This window comes from Notolepis coatsorum (genome assembly GCF_963971535.1).
Source record: "Notolepis coatsorum genome assembly, chromosome: 1".
Taxonomy (NCBI): domain Eukaryota; kingdom Metazoa; phylum Chordata; class Actinopteri; order Aulopiformes; family Paralepididae; genus Notolepis; species Notolepis coatsorum.
The window spans coordinates 288,821,003-288,841,991 of record NC_140165.1 but is presented as its reverse complement, the minus strand read 5'-3'; the positions used below and the strand labels follow the sequence as shown (position 1 = coordinate 288,841,991).

At 44.5% G+C, this 20,989-nt stretch overlaps 1 protein-coding gene across 1 annotated transcript in view; it reads left to right on the top strand.

The window, feature by feature from the left end:
• nectin1b (nectin cell adhesion molecule 1b) overlaps nucleotides 1-20,989 on the top strand; it is a gene marked incomplete at its 3' end in the record, with an annotated part of 299,300 nt that overhangs the window by 230,913 nt on the left and 47,398 nt on the right. Inside the window, exons 6-8 of the mRNA XM_084330904.1 lie at nucleotides 7,526-7,673; nucleotides 9,925-9,991; nucleotides 17,268-17,363. Of these exons, the coding sequence (XP_084187030.1) occupies nucleotides 7,526-7,673; nucleotides 9,925-9,991; nucleotides 17,268-17,363 (311 nt within the window). The remainder of the gene's footprint in view (nucleotides 1-7,525; nucleotides 7,674-9,924; nucleotides 9,992-17,267; nucleotides 17,364-20,989) is intronic.

The window sequence follows — 20,989 nt, the reverse complement described above, 5'->3', positions numbered from 1 at the left end:
TTTGTGTGTGATTGTACATGCGTACCTGTACGCACGCTTGAACTGTATGTATGTGCGCTACTCGACATACATGTTGCTTCATGAAGCCAGATGCTCTGGCTCTTTCTACTTGCTATTGTGTCAACCGGTTGTGACAGTCGAGAGAGAGAGAGAAGCCACATCCACTCTTGGAGTTGGATCAGAATTGTGACTGGGGCCATTTTAGCAAAGCACAGCTTTTAATGTTTTCCATTCCTTTTTTTTTCTCTTTGTTGCATTTCCCTTTTGATTATCTTCATATTAAATAGCCAGCGCCACCGACTGTACATTTAGGAGGACACGGTGACGTCTCAGCAGGAAGATGGCAGTGGAGTCAGTGGGTATAGATCTGGTCGAGAAGAAAACCTGCTTCCGTTTAAACCCTGCGTCGTCGCTGCAGCAGCCTGTGACAGATTGGCTCTGGAGTGGGTACCGTCAGCCTCCAGCTGGAGACGGCTCACCCTTTGGCCCCGTACCTGAACTCTCACGGCTCTGGTATGTGTGACTAACGTGGTCTATGGAAGACCAGTAACACTAGAGTGCCCACATGTTTTGGCCATCGGGGGGTGCAGCTGGGGTCGGCTGGTTACACCGCATTTTCACACATTCTGATCGCCGGCGGGGGGGGGGGAGGACGCCGAATTGCAATACCATTCATATGTATTTGCGCATGTGCGCATGTCCAGAGTTAACTATATTGTATATTGTTTACACTGCCTTTTTATTCTATTTTTATTTTTACTTCTTTACTGTACTATAATTATGTGACCTGTATGTCTTCTACTACCTGTACCTCCCCCATGCTGCTATGATGCCTGAATTTCCCCAAGGGGATCAATAAAGGAATATCTCATCTTATCTTATTTAACATTTATTTCGGCAGCCAGATTGCAGTGGGTTGAGACACGTTAATCAATCCCTGTGCCAAAGTTCCAGACATTCACGGTTGTCTCCACAATCCGTAAAAAAACTTCAAATATTAGTAGTATTCTCCCCCCTGTTGGGAGATGGCTGAACATTCTGAAGGCTTTGCCTGAGGAATGAATGAGTAATAGGCACATCCAAAGTACTTGCTCAGTGCCACCACCCCTCCCCTCTCCCACACACACACACACACGCACGCCACGCACACACGTACACGCACACACACACACACACACACACACACACACACACACACACACACACACACACACACACACACACACACACACACACACACACACACACACACACACACACACACACACACACACACACACACACACACACAACCCCCCCCTGGGACCTCTGGCTGGCCACATGTCGGAACCATATAATAGAAGTCTTTGGTCTGAACTGCGCTGTGGGCAGAACGACCTGCTGGGTACAAGTTGTGTTAAGCCAGCGATGGCTTCTAGATGGATCGCCAGGGAAATGTGATTCTCTGTGGGTTACCAGCTGAATATAATTCCATGAAGCCCATCAAAGCTGACGAAGGCAGGACCACGAGGGGTCCTGTGTGTCTTGTCCTCTACGTGGGGCTATCGAGCGGGAAAGGCAGCTCCGATGGTGAGGGACGTGGAGGGTGCGCGCGTGACAGGGCTTGAAGGCTGCCGCGTGCCTTGGAGGGGGGCCGGACCACCGGTAGCCAAGGTCAACTCTGTCAGCTCAAAGGTGCCACACTGGTGGACTGACAGCCAAGAGAGAGCCACCGCGTGGGTGGATGCTTTACGCTTATTGAAAATCAATAGCAATCTGTCTGTGGCAGCTACAAGATGTATTTGACCAACAAGCCTTGGAGTCTGGGTAAATGTTATGTTGGTTCTCTATCTGTAAAGAAAATCAGACTATAGTTAAGTGCTTTTTTTCCTTTTTTTTCCTCTTTATCTTTTTTTATGTCACAGGGTGTGTTGCCTGACAGCTGCGAAGTGGCAATAGTGAAATTTTGTCTCACTGAAAAACAATTGCATTCATTAAATCCAATAAGATGATGATGGTGATGATGACGGTGGTGCTGGTGCTGGCTGTATGGGCAAGAGAGAGAAGTGATATATGTGCTGTAAATCCGGAGTTCACGCCTCCACAGTCCGTGGTTCACTCTGTTTATTCTGCACTGTGAGATCATTGGGAATTTAAAGTCCATTATAAAGCTATTGATCACAGCTGAACGGAGGCAAAGCCACAGGGTCAGAGCTCTTATCATGAAGTACTGCCCGTGGTCTGCCGTGCAATTGAAGTTTGAGGCCATTACTTTCACAGGTATAATTCAAAGGGCATCACAGCACCAACGCAACAAAAAGAAAATATAATTTACTTTCGTAGGTCAACCTCCAGTGTGACGGCGGAGCTCTGTGTTGTCAAAGGTACCAGAAAAACGCATTTGTCATTGAATCGTTTAGACTGTCATGCGCATTTCTTTTATCCATCCAAACACTTGAGGTTCCGCAACGATTCCAGTGTTATTTGGGCTAAGCTTTGAAAACTCTGTCAATGCATGGCGTTGGCTGAACTCTATACCGCATTCCCCTTTTGAAATTCCAGACACATTTGATGTGTTATCAACGTTCCCTGTGCATCCTCTGAGGAAGAGGTGGGGGGTGCGGTTGTTGTAGACAAGAGCGGTAGCGTTTAATAGAAGTTGACCCCGGTAGCCCGGCCTCCATGTTTCTCAACTCTCAGCACTTCACTTCCATGAAAACACATCCCCCAACATATAAAATAATTGAATCTTCTGGCAACAATTACTTGGTACAGTTGTACCTACTTGCTTGCACTAACTGAATTTGTAGCTGTGTTATTGGTTGCCCTAGAATTGCCTAGCCTCAGTAAAAGGCCACTCTCTTTCACTTTTGAGATTAACACCTCAGAATGGTAGTGTGGGACTATAAAAGAAAAACATATATAATACATATATATTATGTGCATTGAGGTAGGTACCCATGATATTTGAATAATTTTGTTCAAGTGACTAGGATATTTACGTCAATCAAAAATTAAAGACGGTAGTATTTAGCAAATCATCAAAAAACATTCTCCTCATTTGAAGATTGGTAATAATAAGGGCGGCTACGTGGTGCAGTGGGCAAGGCACTCACCACAAATACTGGAGGCTGGGCTCAAACAGATCATCTCCCTGTTCGAGCCCAGCGCTCCACATTGCTTTCAGTTTAGCTGGTCGTCCGCACTAATACACATTGGCAGTATTAGGGGGAGGGAAAACTGATGGGTGGGGATCGGGCGTTGTGGACAGCGACTCCTACAGGTCGGTTGGTGCGCCTGCGCAGTAGAATCAGGAAGTGAAAAGCCCAGACCCCCGACACTGAAAGATTGAGCCGCGCAGGTGGAAAGATGCGACTGCTGTTACCTCGAGTATCGGAGGGGACTCGTGCTATGTATGACTTAGTCCACATTGCAGCCGGCTTGTGGGAGGCATGAAACAGCGTTCAAAGACAGGGGAGGGTTGAATTGGACGATACGAAAATTGGGATGGGAGAAAAATAGAAAATGGGAGAAAAAGTGGATAAAAAAAAAAGATTGGTAATAATAATACAAAAAAACACATTCATGTAGAATTGATGAATTCAATAGGAATGCATACATTTTTTATGATTCTCCGGCTAAAAGAGAACGAGGCAAAGAGCTCTCAGACGGTCTGCCAGATGGCACGCCCTACCTTAATGCGTTACGGTTGGAGGTGACAGTGCAGATCCGGTGTTGCTGAGTGCCTCGGGCTCCACAACAGGGAAATTGCATTCGGATCCAGTCCACTCCCCTGTGTGCTAGCGTCACACAACAGACTATTGTGTCTGGCGTTTGCATTAGAGCCATGGAAATCAAACCCACTGGCTTTAACTGTCCAGCGAGACGAGACAACAGTGGCGCCTCCACCTTATCTGTTGCCATGCTACGGCAAGATTACAATTGTGCTTGGTCTTCAAAGCCGTCTTGCAGTCTTTTATGGAAATACATCACAAAGAAGAGGGATTTATGACTACGCAAAAACCTGTTTACTCTCTCCTCGTGTAGAGATTTGACATCACACAACTTTTAACTACCACGGCGGAGAATTAGAGCGACAGCAGTCGCAGCCCCGATACAAAGCAATCTGATGGAAGTGACATGAAATCACTTACTTGGAGGCAGTGTGGGCTGGGTACAAAGTGGGGTAACGTGCCTGCTATTGTGTGGCCTTATGTGGAGTGGCCCTCTGTGTATCCATCATTGTGGGCAGGGAATCAGTGGAGCGGACAGGGACCCCCGTGGGACAGAGGCCTTGTCCTGTCAGTACTGGGAGGAGGGGCGGACAGATGATAATGTAGACATCATGAGGGCAGGAGATAGGCTACGCTTTTCAAAGAGAAGAAGGTTGAGAGAGTCTGTGGTGTCTCGCCACGGCGTGTTCGCGGCCATTGATTGGTCTAGCGGTCTGTCTTAGAACAAGAGATCGAAAAGAAAGTGCTTATGCCAGTGCTATTCTGAATCCGATGTCAGCACAGCTGAGGGTGTGGGGTTATTAAACACCCCTGGTCTCTGAACAGAGATGTTTGTTTCCCTTATACCTGATAGCAAGTGGGAATCTGCTGTGAGAGTGCAGAAGCCAGACACTCGTGAGTCCTTATTGTGTTGTTAGTCTACTTAACGAATGGACACCAGATGACCCATGAACACAGATTCAAAAGATTAAAAAGGTTCTGATTATATCATTAATCGTTTTTAGCATCATTTCTGAGGTAAAAGCAATTGAAAACGTTATTCATATTAGTTTTCTCATGATGTTTTCAAAGCATAAACATGTCTTGAGCTAGATAGAAGTTTTGATATAGTATACAAATATTTGTATATACTTATCTATACTGTATGTCATACTGTATGTTCTTTTTGGCATGTATTGAAATGACTATCTAGACTTTTACGTTACTTAGAAGTGTCTCAATGACAAATCATCACTGAAAGTCATTTACAAAATAGGTTCTGCTATTGGGAGATTATGCCACAGGTCAAGGCAATCGACCTGGACTAGTCTACACAGGTTGTAACACAACAAGACCACCGATGGATGTGTAAATCTTTATTTGGAATACATTTTATAAAAAAAATGATAAAAACACACAAGGATCTAGGCTTGGAAATATCCTAATAGACAACCCTGTGGCGGTGTTGAGACACCTGACATGGCTGCAGCAGCCTATCAGATGTTTTGGGGATGGCATCCTGACCAGACAGACAATGGGAGTGCCGAAATGGCGGCACATAAACGCACTTACTAGCGCCAAAAGGGAAGCATGTTTACACGTTTACACACAGTTTCCAAATGCAAAATGGCAACATGTACAAGTAACAAAGCAAAGGTGGATTCTACATTTACTGTTATACTTACTTTACACGCTCAGATATTGAGCGACACACGGATCATGCACAGGTTTTACACTGTTGCTTCACAACAAACAATGAGCTAAACATGCACTCAAACAAATGCTTGTGATTATAGAATTGCATGCACAATGAAGCTCTGCGTGGTTCAGGCCAGGGTACTGCTGCCACGCTCACAGAGGAATCCTCCCACCTTAATGGGGCACCATGTGAACCATATGCAAGAAAACGAGGCGTGAATACAAAGGCACACACACTAAATAACCTACCTAACATGCACTTATCTATTCTATTAAACACATAAACAGGGACGGGTTAAAGGAAAGGGACAAACATGGGGAGACAGCTTAGGGAATAGAAATGTGGAAAATTAAACAAAAGTGACCGCTGCCCTGGAGTGTATAGTCCAGACAGTGGTGCATCAGTTTAAACTAGAAAAATATGGGAAGGAGGTTGAATCCTTTTGGTCAATTCAGTCAATTGTCCTAGTGGAGGAGACACCTCTAACAGTGGCTTGTTGTTCTCAGTTTAACATCCAACCATACACAAGTGGCACGTGCAAGATGCAAGACACACTGTCAGAGTCTTCCACCCGCGTTATTTTTTTCTGTAGCCGCATTTCTGGCAGACGCTCTCTGATTGGCCACTGACTGACGCTCTCTGATTGGCCACTGACATGTTTGCCCAATCGCGTGACGAGCTGTGTCTTTGCCCATTTCCGCGTCGAACAGCCTGCAAACTACCTGGCGTTCTATCGCCATGCTCTAAGACAAACTCTAACCTTAACCAACTTCGAAAGAGTGCCTAAGCTTAACCAGTGTAGAAACAGGCGTCGGCCAATCAGAGAGCGTCTTGCCAGAAATGCGGCTACGGAAAACAATAACGCATTCCACCCTAGAGTAGTCTGCCATCTTGGTTGTGGGCTGCTCTTTTAAAACCCAGGTGTATCTTCATTTTCTCATTGCGTACCTATGGGAGACTAATGTCCAATCTTCTATAGGAAGCAGTGTAGGGAAACACATAGAAAACCTTGTGTTCTCAGGGAAACACATAGAAAACCTTGTGTTCTCAGCAAATACTGTTATATTGCATACGATATTTGCATTCAGGATTTTCTTGGTAATCCACAGTCTATAATTCCAAAATAATAATACACATGATAAAAGGCAGTTTTTAATAATGGGAAAAACTGTTAAATTGGGGAGTACTGTCCTGTCAACCTGTGACAATTACACAAACATAATAGCTCAGTACAGCATTTAAAAAATGTATGTTGCATTAATCAATATACAGAATTCAATATTCAGACACAATCCATGTTTCTTTCAAAGTTTTAACCTTATCACCAATTTAGGAAATCTTTTGGGACATATCCGTGATGTGCATTAATCATTTAACTTGTCTTCCACAGCCTTAAGGGTAAGCCGAGTTTAATGTTTTGCAGACAACTTTTTTGGGGGTGGGGAAAAGTGAACAAAAAATATGTTAAAAAACAAAAAACAAAAAAAAAACTGTTGTAAAGCACATGACATGACCTCTACCTTTTGTCGTTTTTCCCATCTATAAAGTGGGAACGCTACTTTGCATGATTACCCCCCGCTAGCGGGGATAAAAAAAATGCAACCGCTTTGGTGTCATACCCTTGAGAATGCATTTTGGGTTGACTATTATCCTGGCCAATTTGTGCTGTGTCCCCCCCCCCCCCCCCCGGCCCTCCCTCCTCTCCAGCTGCTGAGGCCCCAGCACAGTGTGGTATCCATGCAGTGCCCGGGGATGGAAGACGATGCTCTCATCGTTAAAAAATTTCCCTGCAAAGAGTGGTTTGGGGGTAGGCTGTAGGCTACAGCAGAACGCCTCGCACTCCCGACGTCTGGGTGACTTGTGAGGGTGTTTACTCTCACATCATTGCCTATATTGTACGTGTTTGACACACAGCTACGGTCCGTTCTTGTTATTTATCACAAATGCCTACTCTCTCGCTGTGGTGATGGACTTTGTTATTTCTTTTGGAATTGATAGTGTTTCAACAGCACGGTGTCATATTGTGTCTGTTCCAGTGTCTCACCTGTTCAACCTGTTATTTATAGAGCGTCCCAGCAGCAGGGCTACATGAGGCCAGACCTCCTAACTCTGCTGTTTCTCCTCTCGTCCACAGAGAAGCCGATGGCACAGGGTCCCCCGGGCGGCGTGATCGGGATCCTGGGAGGTGTAGTCGCCATTGGACTCATCGTCGGCGTGGCTGCCACCATCTTCATGGTCCATCGAAAGCAGCAGAAGACCCGGACCGAGACAGATAATGACCTGTGAGTACCAAGGGGTCCCCCGGAGTGCGCTCCAGTGGGGGTGGACGGCTGGTAAGATTAGGTGTGCACTCTTTGTCAGCACACAGGGGAGAAACATTTTGGGAGGACCAAACACTTTGTGGCAGATTGAATACCCCCCTACACACACACACACACACACACACACACACACACACACACACACACACACACACACACACACACACACACACACACACACACACACACACACACACACACACACACACACACACACACACACACACACACACACACACACACTCCACACAGTAACGTCCTTTCTGAGGTAATTTTATGGGACTTAATGGGACCCACACTGCAAACCATATGCTAATGTTTACCGTCTTCATTTTTAGTAGGCAGTAGATGGGCTTGATTATCTTTAAGTGCAAGCTTCCAGCTATCAGGCAGTTACCTGATTGGAGTGTGGGCTTGATTTGACAATTTCCCATTGAAAATATGGGGTTTTCAATCGGAACTGATTGCAGCAACTCTACCATGCACTCTCTCTAGGGAATACTTCACCCCTGCAGGGTCGTTACCTTACCGTGAGGGATTCACAAGGAGTGCCTCTGTTTCTGCTGTTGTTGTTGTTGTTGTTGTTGTTGTTGTTGTTGTTGCTGTTGTTGTTGTTGTTGTTGTTGTTGTTGTTGTTGTTGTTGTTGTTGTTGTTGTTGTTTTGTGTTATTTGTTGTTATTGTTGTTTTTGCAGTAGGCTATATGTCTGAATGTGGGGCTGTCTCTGAAAGCCCTTCAGAAAACAGTCACATAATCACACAAATAGCTCTCTGTGACATAAATAACTTGCTCACTGACAATGGATCACCATTATAGGATTTGTGTTTCAAAACGCAGAGATCTGGGTAATCTCTCACAGTTTGAGCAGTAGGATCCTGAAGCCGTCATGGAAACCGTGCTTCACAGTCCACTGCATGGTGGTTGAGGTCTGTTTATACTGCAGGGGAGGTGGGTGTACACACACCCCATAATCCACGAGGATCAGGCAGACAGGTGGGGACGTGATATTATGTCAAGAGAAGGAGAAGCGTATACTCTGTCTACACATAATCGAGTGCAACAAACAGCCGTAATCCTAATGATGGAAATAGTCCATTCCTGTTAAATGGAGAATTACACTCTGTGAATCTTCTTCGAACTCAGTCAACTGGGAACCTGAGTTTAACCTACTTTCCCCACACCTTTCTTCACACCATCCAGGTGATGTTTTTTTGCCTGCCTCCAGCCGAGAGCCTTGACGATGCAGAGCCAGCTGCTGCCTGAGCAGAAGTGAACAGGCTTAGAGAGCTAAGAGAGTAACAGGGAGAACAGAACAGAGGGAAAAAAGATCTCTGTGTATCGTTCTGTAGGTGCTAAATGTCTCTCGCCACCATCTGCAAAGAATGCGTCGTGGGGGACCTTTTCTTTCAACAACAAGACGGGGGTGGGGGTATGCAAAGGGCATCCCGCTAATTGCTTTTGTCCAAAACACCTGGCAACGACAAGATAGCACCACGGTTGCCCGGTTTACATGATGTAGCCTATACTGGTTATACATGCTGCAGGCTCAGGCTACGTGCCCATGGGATGCGTGCAGCGGTTGGCTCTCTTCCTCTCTGGGAACACATCTGAGAAGAGGAGTGAGAGACGAGGGGGGTGGGGGGGGGGGGGGGGGGGGGGGGTGTAAATCTGTCTGAGGACGCATATGAGACTTTAATCAACCCGCATGATGAGATTACAATGCTTATTTTAGGGGGCGCCCTGCAGAAGCTTGTAATTGATATTCAAAGTGCTGATGGTAACGGCACGAGATGTGTTAAGGCTGCACTGTGTGCCAGACGCTGGCCGCCACCGTGTTAGTCAACCTGTGTGTCTTGAATGTCTTGTGTTGTACTGTGCACTACAGGTCCAACGGCAAATCCACGGAGCCCAGAGAATCCAACCCACTTCTACCTCTCGGGAATACAAAGCACATATATACACGCTCACTCTCTCTCTCTCTCTCTCCTCTCTCTCTCTCTCTCTCTCTCTCTCTCTCTCTCTCTCTCTCTCTCTCCTCTCCTCTCTCTCTCTCTCTCTCTCTCTCTCTCTCTCTCTCTCTCTCTCTCTCTCTCTCTCCTCTCTCTCTCTCATTGCTTTCTGTCTCTCCCCATCCCCCCTAGCTAATCTGTCTCTCTTTCTCACCCTTGATGCCAAAGTAACTGCCTCTCTGTCTCCCACTCCCCTCCCTCAGCATCGCTGTTGCGGCTGTCGCTGATAGTTGTGTGGCTCAGGCTCCCGAGAAGCCAGAATCCCCCACAAGGAAAGTAGAGGCACCCGACCCCAGTCTCTCCCCCACTGATCCCTGTCCCCCCGGATCCTCCATTTTGTTGCCTGCATGTAATGGTGGCCTGCAAGTGACATACTTGAGCACGCCGTTGTGAACGCCGAAAAGAGAAAGAACTCGATAACTTACGGTACGAGTTTGCGTATTGTAATATCTGGACATCACAGACTGATTAACACGAGATTCAGGTTTGCACTTCAAGCATCTCTCTCTCTCTTCGCCAAATGCCACAAAATAATGCAAATTCCATTTCATCAAGGAAAAGGCAATGAAACCCGTGAGATGCAAGTCATGCAATTTGATAAACAACTACATAAACATTAGGCTCAAAGAACAGCCAAGATAAATCAAACTCATTAAGAAAATATCCCCCTGATGATGAAATATCAAAACCATTATGTAGGCCTACAGTTTTGTTGAATTTGTGGCACTATAAGGTGTAGAACCAAACTTGTTTTTAATCATTCTCCAAGCGAGATAAGCCCAGGCTTGATGATAAAAAGTACAAAATATATATCAACATATTAATTGATAGAAAAGATGTAAGCTTATAGAAGCTTAGTTTTGTTTTAGTTATTTTTTTTTTACTGTGACATAGACATGTATGTTAATGATAAAGTCGTTGTCTTTGGTCATGGTAACAGCCCACAGTCCTTCACTACCTCTCTTGCCTCCTTCCCTTCTGTCTGTGTGCATGATGCATGATAAGGATGTTCTGTCAGTGCTGTGCACTTGTTGTCATTGTTGTTGTTGATGTTGCTGTTGTTGTTTGCTGGTTCGGCATGTGATGCGATACCGTGATTCAACGTTATTAATCGTCCACATTAATATTTGTGTCAGTCTTAATTCATTGTGGCCTGTCATCCAAAAAAAGATTCAGTGTCTTGTGAAAAAAAAGAAAAAGAGAAAAAATAACTGTTCTATTTATTTATTTATTTTTTGAATGCTTGGTAATGGAAATGTGTTTTTAACCAACTGCTCAGTGTGAAAACAAGACAAATGTGTGGATTTCTGCAGAGGAGCGCCGTGCGAGAGAGGCATGGTTTTATATGAGTGTCTAATGTCAGGGTAAAGAGGCAGCATTTAGCCAACCTGTTTCATTCTGCATGTTGATGAGCTGTTAATCAAGCCTGGGCATTTGATAACATGCCTGACTGCACCGCCAGTCACGCCTGTGTTTGCCCTCACAAAGAAGCACATGATGTGACTTGAAATTGGTCAATCCTAATAAATCACTGGCTCTTTAGAGAAATCACTGGCTCTTTAGAGGGCACAATAGTCAACTGCTTATCAAAATAAATGGCCATTGTCAAAACTGGTGTTCTCCGTATAATGTGTTTATCGCTCCGGCTTTTGCTGCGTCGTTTGATTATCTTGAGGAAACAATAACAATAATAATTAAAACTTCAAATCTATTTACCTAGGCGGCTGGGTGGCGCAGCGGTCTAATCGCTCGTCACCAACGAGTGAGACACCGGTATCGAATCCGGCTGTCAGCGTTGCCTCCAGCTTGGGCCGGCCGTCATACTGACTCAATTGGCAGAGTCAGCGGGAGGGGAGTCGATGGGTGGTAATCTGGTCGTTGTAAACAGCGACTCCTACAGGTCGGTCAGGGCGCCTGCACAGCAGCAAGGACAGGAGATGTCGAGGGTAGTGTGAGCCTCCCACACGTTACACCTCGCCAATGAGAGTCCGCGCTGGTAGGTGAAAATAAGTGGCTGGCTGACTCCGCATGTATCGGAGGGGACAAGCGATAGATTCTTCAACCCTCCCTACGACCGACCAGTGGGGGGCACATGCGAGCAACGATCAAGACAGGGGAGGGGGGAATTGGCACGACTAAATTGGGATGGGAGAAAAACAGAAAAAGAAGGAGAAAAAGTGGATCAAAAAATTAAAATCTATTTACCTGTGGGGAATGGGTTGATCTGCAGGACTGACACACAGCAACACTGTGGTTTAGACTAGAAGACACTCCACTGTGGTCTCACAGTAAGGAATGGGGTGGTGGATGTTGTAAATACGTTTAGATGCTTTCAAAATGCAATTTGAAAGATTGGCACTGCCTGGCGGGTGTTTTTACTTTGATTCGTAGAGAATCTCGAAGGATATAATTTACATTTCTGTACCCTTCAATTTACAAAGTGTTGACCAACGATTTCCAACAATGCTGTGTAGAGAGACATGGTAATACATGGTTGTTTTTGATGATGGACACTTCATTAGCTTTAAGCCGTTGCCAAACTATGGTTATGTTTATTGTGTTCCTGAGACCATGGACTGTTCTATGAATATGAATCATTCGGTTTATAAGCTGTTTAATATGAGTTTTTCTGTACAGAATATTGTGGACTTGTCTCCCAATGATACCCATATTTCAATGTATCTTGTATAGTACTGTATGGATTATATTATGACGCCTGAATATATGTATAATTTTTTAAGTTAAAGTGTTCAAAACTGAAATAGCTTTTGATAAACCTGTTGGGGAAACAAAAGAGAGGTCATGTTGTGTTACTCTTTGATCCTCTCTTTCTACCAGATGAGGGGGTCAGATCTCTACAAAGTAATTGTTGTCCTCCCAGCGAGGCAAAGCATGAAAGTAATTGCCTCCAAAAGATCAGATCACATTTATCCCGTCTCACAATTAAAAGTATCATTAGCATTTAAATTGCCAAATAAGATTGTGATCAACAGAAATCAATGGGAGTGGCAAGGATCAACCCCACGCACCACTGGTAGGAGGGAGGGCTGTGTCCACATTGCGGCTCTCCAATCCGAAACAGTCCACCATTTCTTCTGTACAGGCGGAGAACAGGAGTATTTTTGACCTGTCAAACTGAAGGACATCTTACTTGAATATTTCCAATTCAAAAAGCAAGCCTCTCTCTCTCTTGACAAATTTTAAAATGTCAGATAAATGCCCCCCCCCCCCCCCCCCCTTCTTCCTTTCTTGTCAGCGTGGTCCAAAAGTAATTGTGCCTTCTTGTAAACCCTCTCCCACAGATTACTCTTCTCAGTTTAAGGATTAGTTATGTTTTCTCCTCACTATCCACCTTAAATCTCCCCTTAAGCTGCCCTGAGCCCTTTGTAGTCGACAGAGCGAGGCAAAGAAAGGTCTTCAAGGTGGATGTCTGCTTCGGAAGCGGCTGCAACTTGAATGTAGCTCATGGTTTCCTGCCCAATGCTTTATGCTCCCCGCAGGCTGCCGGTGCTTGTCGTCTTCCATTAGCGTTAGTGTTTCACAAAGCCAACGCCCACATGCTACCCGCATCCCATTGGGCTCAGGGGGTATGGTCTATGTGTAATCACACAACTGAGAAACCCATCAGATGGTCAAGCGCAAAATACTAGAGTCGTGTCATGTTTGACTAATGACGGCGGTGCGAATGTAGCGGTGGCCGCTAAATGCCGGCAGGTGCCTCGCACTCGCACACCTGTCCTCTTCGAACCCTCCGCGAACTGGCACCAAGTGACCACGTGTGTTAAAACACCGCCGGTCGTATCCACTCCTCCTCCTGAAAAGGATCCAGTTCAGGTGGGGAAGTGGTGGGTATTTCACTTAGACGTGAGTTTACATTGATGGGGCTAATGTTGCAAGGCTTCAACCTCGTAACCCTCGTTACACAAACAGCCAGGGAAATGTTTACACCGTAATGTGCCAAAAGGAAAAGAAACACAAATGAATGTTGATTGAGGCGAAACACACGTGTATGGACAGGGCTGCCCATTGGGGTGGGGGTGGGGGTATGGAGTCCAGCAGTAAACATATGTTTAATAAATTATATGATATGAGTTAAGAAGGTTTGGGGAGGGAGGGCCCATTCACTGGAATCTTTCAGGGGTACCAGCCATTTCTATGATTTGGCCTGTATACAAACATGACCGGGCTGCATTTGTTTTGTATATTATAATTCCCTATATGAAAAACAATATTTCAATGAAATTGTTTAAAGTGGAAAAATACATTTCCTTCAATAAGTATATATTTATAAGTTTAATTTGTTTAATTGTTCTGTATTTCCTTTGTTTTCCCCTCTATAGTATACATTTAATCTTGTGGATTTTCATCTGTTCAATTATTGTTCATTCTCTTCAAATCCTCAAATGATCAATATATATGCTAGGGAACGTCATTGTGTATCTCATGAAATACACTGCCATTCATTTCTCAATAAACTTCACATGGACAAAAAAAGAAAAAAAAACATCAAAGACTGTCTCATTTTGCTTGAAAGAAGGTCTTGAATGAAGAGGGGGGAGAATTGTCACTTAATTATTTAGCTCGGCCTCCATTGTTGTATTACTTTGAAGAAAGATAATGGGCTGTATAGCTGGGGCTGTTTCTGTCAGATACCATCATCCTGAATTCCTCCCTGGAACATAAACATCCTCCCTACTATTTCATATCCAACCATAACTCGGATAATTTTTTTTCTGACAATAGTTACTGTGAAACCCCCCCACACACAATCCCATATAATTCAGCTTCACTTAGTTTGTTCCACTGTGTGTTTGTATAATTAATTTTTTTGCCCAAAATGTGTCAGTAATGTATGTGTGTGTGTGAAAGAAAGAGAGAGAGAGAGAGAGAGAGAGAGAGAGAGAGAGAGAGAGAGAGAGAGAGAGAGAGATAGAGAGAGAGAGAGAGCACATTTGTGTGTGATTGTACATGCGTACCTGTATGCACGCTATGTATGTGCGCTACTCGACATACATGCCGAGATGCTCTGGCTCTTTCTACTTGCTATTGTGTCAACCGGTTGTGACAGTCAGTGTGCTCTCACTTTCCGCAGGCTGCCGTCTTATGAATACCATCATTATGGAAATAGCTGAATTGAATTGAGAAAGTGAGCCAGCACTATTATGCTCGGGTGTTTGGCGCGTGGAGGAGGGGTATTCATGGTTCATGTGCACAGGAGGCCAGATCTACCGAAAAACCAGAGTGCACGCACGCCGGGCACAAACACACTACCTGTATAATGGACTTTCACTCAATGCACGTTGAGTCACGGTCAAACCTCTGTTTTAGTGATGGGAATTCCGGCTCTTTTTAGACAGCTGGTTATTTTGGCTGGGCTCACTAAAAAGAGCCGGCACTTTCGTCTCCCAAGGGGCTCCTCAGATTTGTGTGTTGCTTAAATTAATTTATTACTAAAAGATATGTAAAACTGTGTGTAAAATGTGTAAAATTAATTACTAATGTAACAAACATACATTATATCAAATGTTTATTATTTATATGGCTTTATTTACATACTCAACATGGAGCAGAGTGCTACAACAAAGAAATGATAAAGTACAAGCTTAGCTTAGCTTTAACAGAAAAAAACAAATCAGCTCCCAAACAGGAGCCGGCTCCCGTTGTTCACTCTAAGAGCCGTTTCGTTCGCGACCGACACATCACTACTCTGTTTTCTCTTCCTAGTTGTGAAAACATATAGGTGAGACGCTGTGCCAAAGTGCTGTAAGTCGGCGTACAAGTGCTGTGTTGATTGTGCATTGTGTGACATGGGACAGTTTGATTTCATCCGGTATTTCAGCCAGTCTCTACCATTGGACAACAACCAACTGACAAGTGGCTGCCGCAAATATTGAGTGTTCTAGCGTCGGAAGGCACAAAATGGAGTAGGTCAATACACGAGGCGGACAGCCCTGTATTCGCCCCTGGAGTGTGTTCCATCCTTATACTCACCCTACAAATTGGGTTGTTCTGTGTCTTAGTAAATGTACAGCGCGAGCAGTAGTTAAATAAAAATGCCTACGTACATCCCAGCCTGGCGTCTCTTGAAAGTAAACGATCTCGCGTCACTTTCTCCCTGCCTTTTCTAATGTTCTCTCTCCGGCGTCAGACGCAAATTGATCATAAGCAACGGATTACAGTGTTTTCGTAATGAGCGCCGCTCCTCTTAAGTGCACAGGCAGAGTAGTGACTCACAAGCCCCTGCCTCATAATTATCTTCCTCAAAGATAAAAATGGATGCCTCCTTCTGATGGCTCTTGTTTGGAACAGTTGCAGACGAGACGAGCGTTGCCGCTCTGCGCGAGCAGTAGTGAAGAGGCCACATGAATCCTCCGGCGTGGGACACGGCGGCCCTGTCGGCAGACGCGGCGATACGGACCGGAAATAATGAGCGTGAAAGAAAGAGTTAAGAGGTGCACTCGCGCGCAAATTTTCACGCACATTAAAAAGACGGCGTGGCCTTGTGGAAAGGTCATGTTATTCAATAAAGACATGAACCAGAGTGAACAAGGGGCAGGAGGAGCTGCAGATAAGGCGTGTAGGTACACAGCTCAGTGTCTGTGCTGTGCGGCCGTATCTTTGATCGCCCCTGATGGCTTGTCACAATTATGGCAGACGACATCTGACACGCCTAACATGTTAGAGAGGGAAGAGATTTGTCTTTGTGCCAATTACTTTCAATGCGTCCCCCTTCTCCTGCCTTGTCGGAAATAATTATTTGGACGCTCTTCAAACTATACCGACGATGAGCTTTCAATTATTTCCCCATTGCCAGTTCCTGATTTCATTTGGGTTTCCTGTAACCTATTCCGTCATCTACAATTTTTTTCTGTGTGACCTTTTATATCGAAAGTTTTTTATTGTGGATGTAACAATCAGGGAAAATAGGTGTTTACTATTCGCGTCAGACTTAACGAAGGCGTGTAGGCGAACACAGGTGTCGGGGCTTGTGAGGCTTTGTTCTCCCCCCAGGTGTGTTGACAGTGGGGAGGGGCCAAGTCCCCCGTGGGAGAAGGGCATGTTGGTACTGGAGGCCCGGAGGGAGGGAGGGAGGAGTCTTGTCTTCCCATACTGACAACACGGCGCTCGCGGGCGGCATGTCAAACGAGTGGTCGCAGCCCCCCGTCGTGTTCGGGCGGTGTGTGTTTGCGTGCACGCGGCACTCTGGATGAGGTGGAGTTTGCCCCGGGGACTTGACTCACGATACCCTTCTCCCTGCCCTCATACCCCTCCCCTCCCATCCCCATCCCCTCACCTCAGTGTCCAATTACAGCCCGCTCTCGTTAGTGCAGTCTCTCGCCAGCGAGAGCCACTGAAAGGGCAGGGGGGGATGGCTGCCCGCTGCAACAAAGCCACGAACACGAGATCTATCAAAATCCGAGGAAAGAGTGAAAAAGGCAAGTGCAGGCAGGACTTCTCATTATAGAGTTGCAGTGGAAGGTGAGGGCCTTGGATCTGGAGATCCCACACTGTACTGAGTGTCATGGTATCCTTTCACTCTCCTAACAGGACCGACCTCCCACCCGCCCACAAGCCGGCTCCTCCCCCACCTAAAAAGAAGAACAGCGACTCAAAGGGCCATCTGACGTCTGACGACATCCAGGTAAGATTCCCCCCCCCATCCTCCTCCTCCTCCTCCTCCTCCTCCTCCTCCTCCTCCTCCCGCGCCCTCTCATCCTCTCTGCATGCGGTAGCGACGGCTGGTCCGGATGCTTCCCGACAGCCCTCTGTTTCGACTTCCTCTTGAACAAGTCTTTCAATGAGGCAACTTTTGATGGGACAGAAACAAAGTAGAACTCATTAATCTGAACAGTTTAGGAAAGGAGGCTGTGTTAAAATCCCTGGCAAAAACATTTTCGACATGAAAATATGAGTAACGTTTAAAGTGAAACCCATTATATAAACAATCGTTGACGCTTGGCTTTGTAACAATTAAATGAAAAACATTCATGAATACTATGACATGATGTTAAGGACACTGCGTTCATGTAATCCATATTAACTTTGTTACATCACAATAAATTTATTAGGCACATTTTCCAAAATAAAAGTCCCCTTGGTAATTATCTTTTCTAACTGAAAGTCATCCCTTATTGTTATCCATAAATAGTTGAAACAGTATGGTATTGTTACATGACCCACCCCTCTTTGTCACTTGTGTTTAATAGTGTTTCTCATCATGTTCTCTGGACATGCAGTGGTCAAAGGGTTGCTATTACAATTACATGCTTCTGGGTAAGCTTGCAACAGAAAATAAATAATAGGTAATTAGGTTACGTCTTTGTTACAAATGAATTTGCCCTGAAAAGTACAATGATGTACAGTAAATTCAATTAATTTGCACTGACCTTGCACTGCAGTATACGTGATGACGGACACATGTGGGCCAGTGTTTTCTGAATTGTTATGTTTACTAACGAATAATATTAAATAAATGTATCAAAAGTTATGTGGAAATTGAGGCAAATCCATCGTGGGTATTAGGCATATGTAATATTTACATATTGTCGATACTATTTTTATTTGTTTGGACATCGATCCACAGAAGAGGATGAGAAGCACTTAAAAAGGTGTTCAGAGGTGGTACAGAGGGAAATGTTCTATGGGTTTATGACACTACAGTAGACATTCCCACTACGATGCATGGTTTTGGGGGCTTTTATAAAAAAAAAGCGATAGACAGACAGACAGACGGACGGACAGACGGATGGACGGACGGACGGACGGACAGACAGACAGACAGACAGACAGACAGACAGACAGACAGACAGACAGACAGACAGACAGACAGACAGACAGACAGACAGACAGACAGATCGATCTTTATGAATCCATTATTAAAAAGGTTTATTTTGCACACAAAACATGCACACACACAGTCAACATTGCCTGATGCAGTCTAGTGGGCAGTCGAAATGCTTGTACACCATGCTTGAACAAGGAGTCAAAGCATTGTGAAAAATGTATAGAAAATGTATATATTTTTTCTGCTGTCACATTTTTGCTCATTATTGGTAGATTGGTCATTTCAAATGTCTCAGGTTAAACACAATAACTGCAAATAGAAGTGAGATTCCACTGTAGAATGGGGGGGGGGGGGGGGGCAATTTATGCTTGCGGAGTAACCAATTAAATCTGCCTCATGCTACTTGTCTGTGTAATGCAGTCAAGGTGGACTGTTGGAAAATTGAATGACTGTAGAAACATGCCCAACTCCATTTCAGTCATGAATATCATCAGTTACTAATACTATGTATCCCAAATATAGCTGTTTTATAGTCATTTTGAATATAACACGTGCAAAGCACCATTAATAATACAAAGGCATAATGCTTTTGAATAAGATTTCTTTCCTTTTTCGCTTGGAGTGTCATTGTAACTGCAAGTGTTATTTAGTTAGTGATGGGTGGCAAGAACTGATTACCCAGTTCAACTGTTCATCAATTGGAAACAACCAGCTGAAACAACCAGTGAAAGATAATCTATATCAGTTCTTAGGTCAAGTTCAAACTCATTTGTAGAAAACACAAAATAATAGATTTACTGTAAATTCCCCCAATTAACCCTGCCAAGGTGAAGCCAGGGTGAAGGTTATGTAATCTGTCCTGTCCTTTATTACATCTGTAAATCCTATGAATGCGATATCTTGAAAAGTATTGGCCACAAATTGGCGTAATATTTGCTGTGCACATTCATGAACACAAGGGGAAGACATCTATGGATTCTGGTGACCCCCATGACCTTTCCTCTTTCTAGCCCCACCAAGTCAAACTTCCCATTTTCAAATGAATCTCCTGACCCATTAGTCACACAGTCACAACATTTGCTGTGCATATTCATGACTCCTAGAGGGAGAAACCTGTTGACTTTGGTGACCCGGTGACCTTTCCTCTAGCAGCACCATATGGATTCATAGCCTGGGTCTGTCGAGACCGGCATAATTGAGAACTATTGTTTCTGTCATCTACCCAGTAAAATGTTGCATGTGAAAGTAACGGCAGGTGGGGAGAGTGTTATGCCTTGGCAGAGGTCTGCACTCTACTGAGTGAATTCTTCTAGTTTCCTCTGTTGATTCTACAAATAGCATATATGAGACACCGTTGTCTTACCCTGTATTAAATAATGATCATAGCAACAGGAGAGGCTTAACCCATTCACTACCACACTATCCAAGGATTAACCCTTTCCCTGCAACAACACAGGTTAACCCTTTCACTACCACACGACAAAGGGTTAACACACCAGCAGGGCGCCATTTAACCCCTAGTGAACATGGATACAAAGATATTCTCAGTGGTATATACTGTAGGTTGTATAGAATGGATTATCTAATTTATGTCATATAAGACTTCTCTCTAATGCGAAACATAACTGTGTCCTCTTCCTCTATCTCATTGTTCATGATGTGCATTAACTGTGGCCCTCTTAACATACATGGCCAGCCATTAAACTTTAGTCCTTGTAATTTGATGTTACTGTAGTAGAGGGTGAATATTAAAGAAAGTAAGTGCCGTACCAGTACATATTAACTGGCCATAGATGGCTATTTTTCTTTGGAGGGGTTGAAGCTTTTTGATCCCTCAGATTGAATGGCACATAGCAGTGAGGAGGACAACCACTGGCCCAATCTGCAGGAATAATATATTATATTATATATATAAACATTCAAATGGAAATTCATAGTGAAATATGTACTGTATGAAATATGTATTATGAACATGAACACGCTGTATGACGCCTTCAAGACTTGTGTTTTACCCACACTATTCTCAAAGTGACGAGACTTTTGACAGATCAGGCTGTGGGCATATTATACCACCTGTGACCTTGCGCGGTTGAAACATTGTGATTAGCAGCTCCAGTACATCCAGCCAGCTGCATCTCATAATGTGTCTCCTTCAGGAAGCACACTACACAAGCGCACAAGGTCAGATTTCATAATGTTTGAAGTGAGAACCACTGGGATCTAATCTTTCTCCCAAACACTTGAAGGGAGGGGAAAAAGGTGAACTTGCACCCGTCATTCTCTTTCAAGAACCCTTGGTGTCAGAAGTATGAGTTAGAAGCCTTCATGGCAGAAATGGAGATTGTGAGAGCAGGGTAATAATGTAGGCTTCTGATGTTAAAAAACTAAAAAACAAAAAACTAAATGGGACTGGTTCCATCATCTTTCTTCATTTCCTCTTCACAATGTTCCCCGTGCTCTACTCCAAACCGAATGCCTCCATC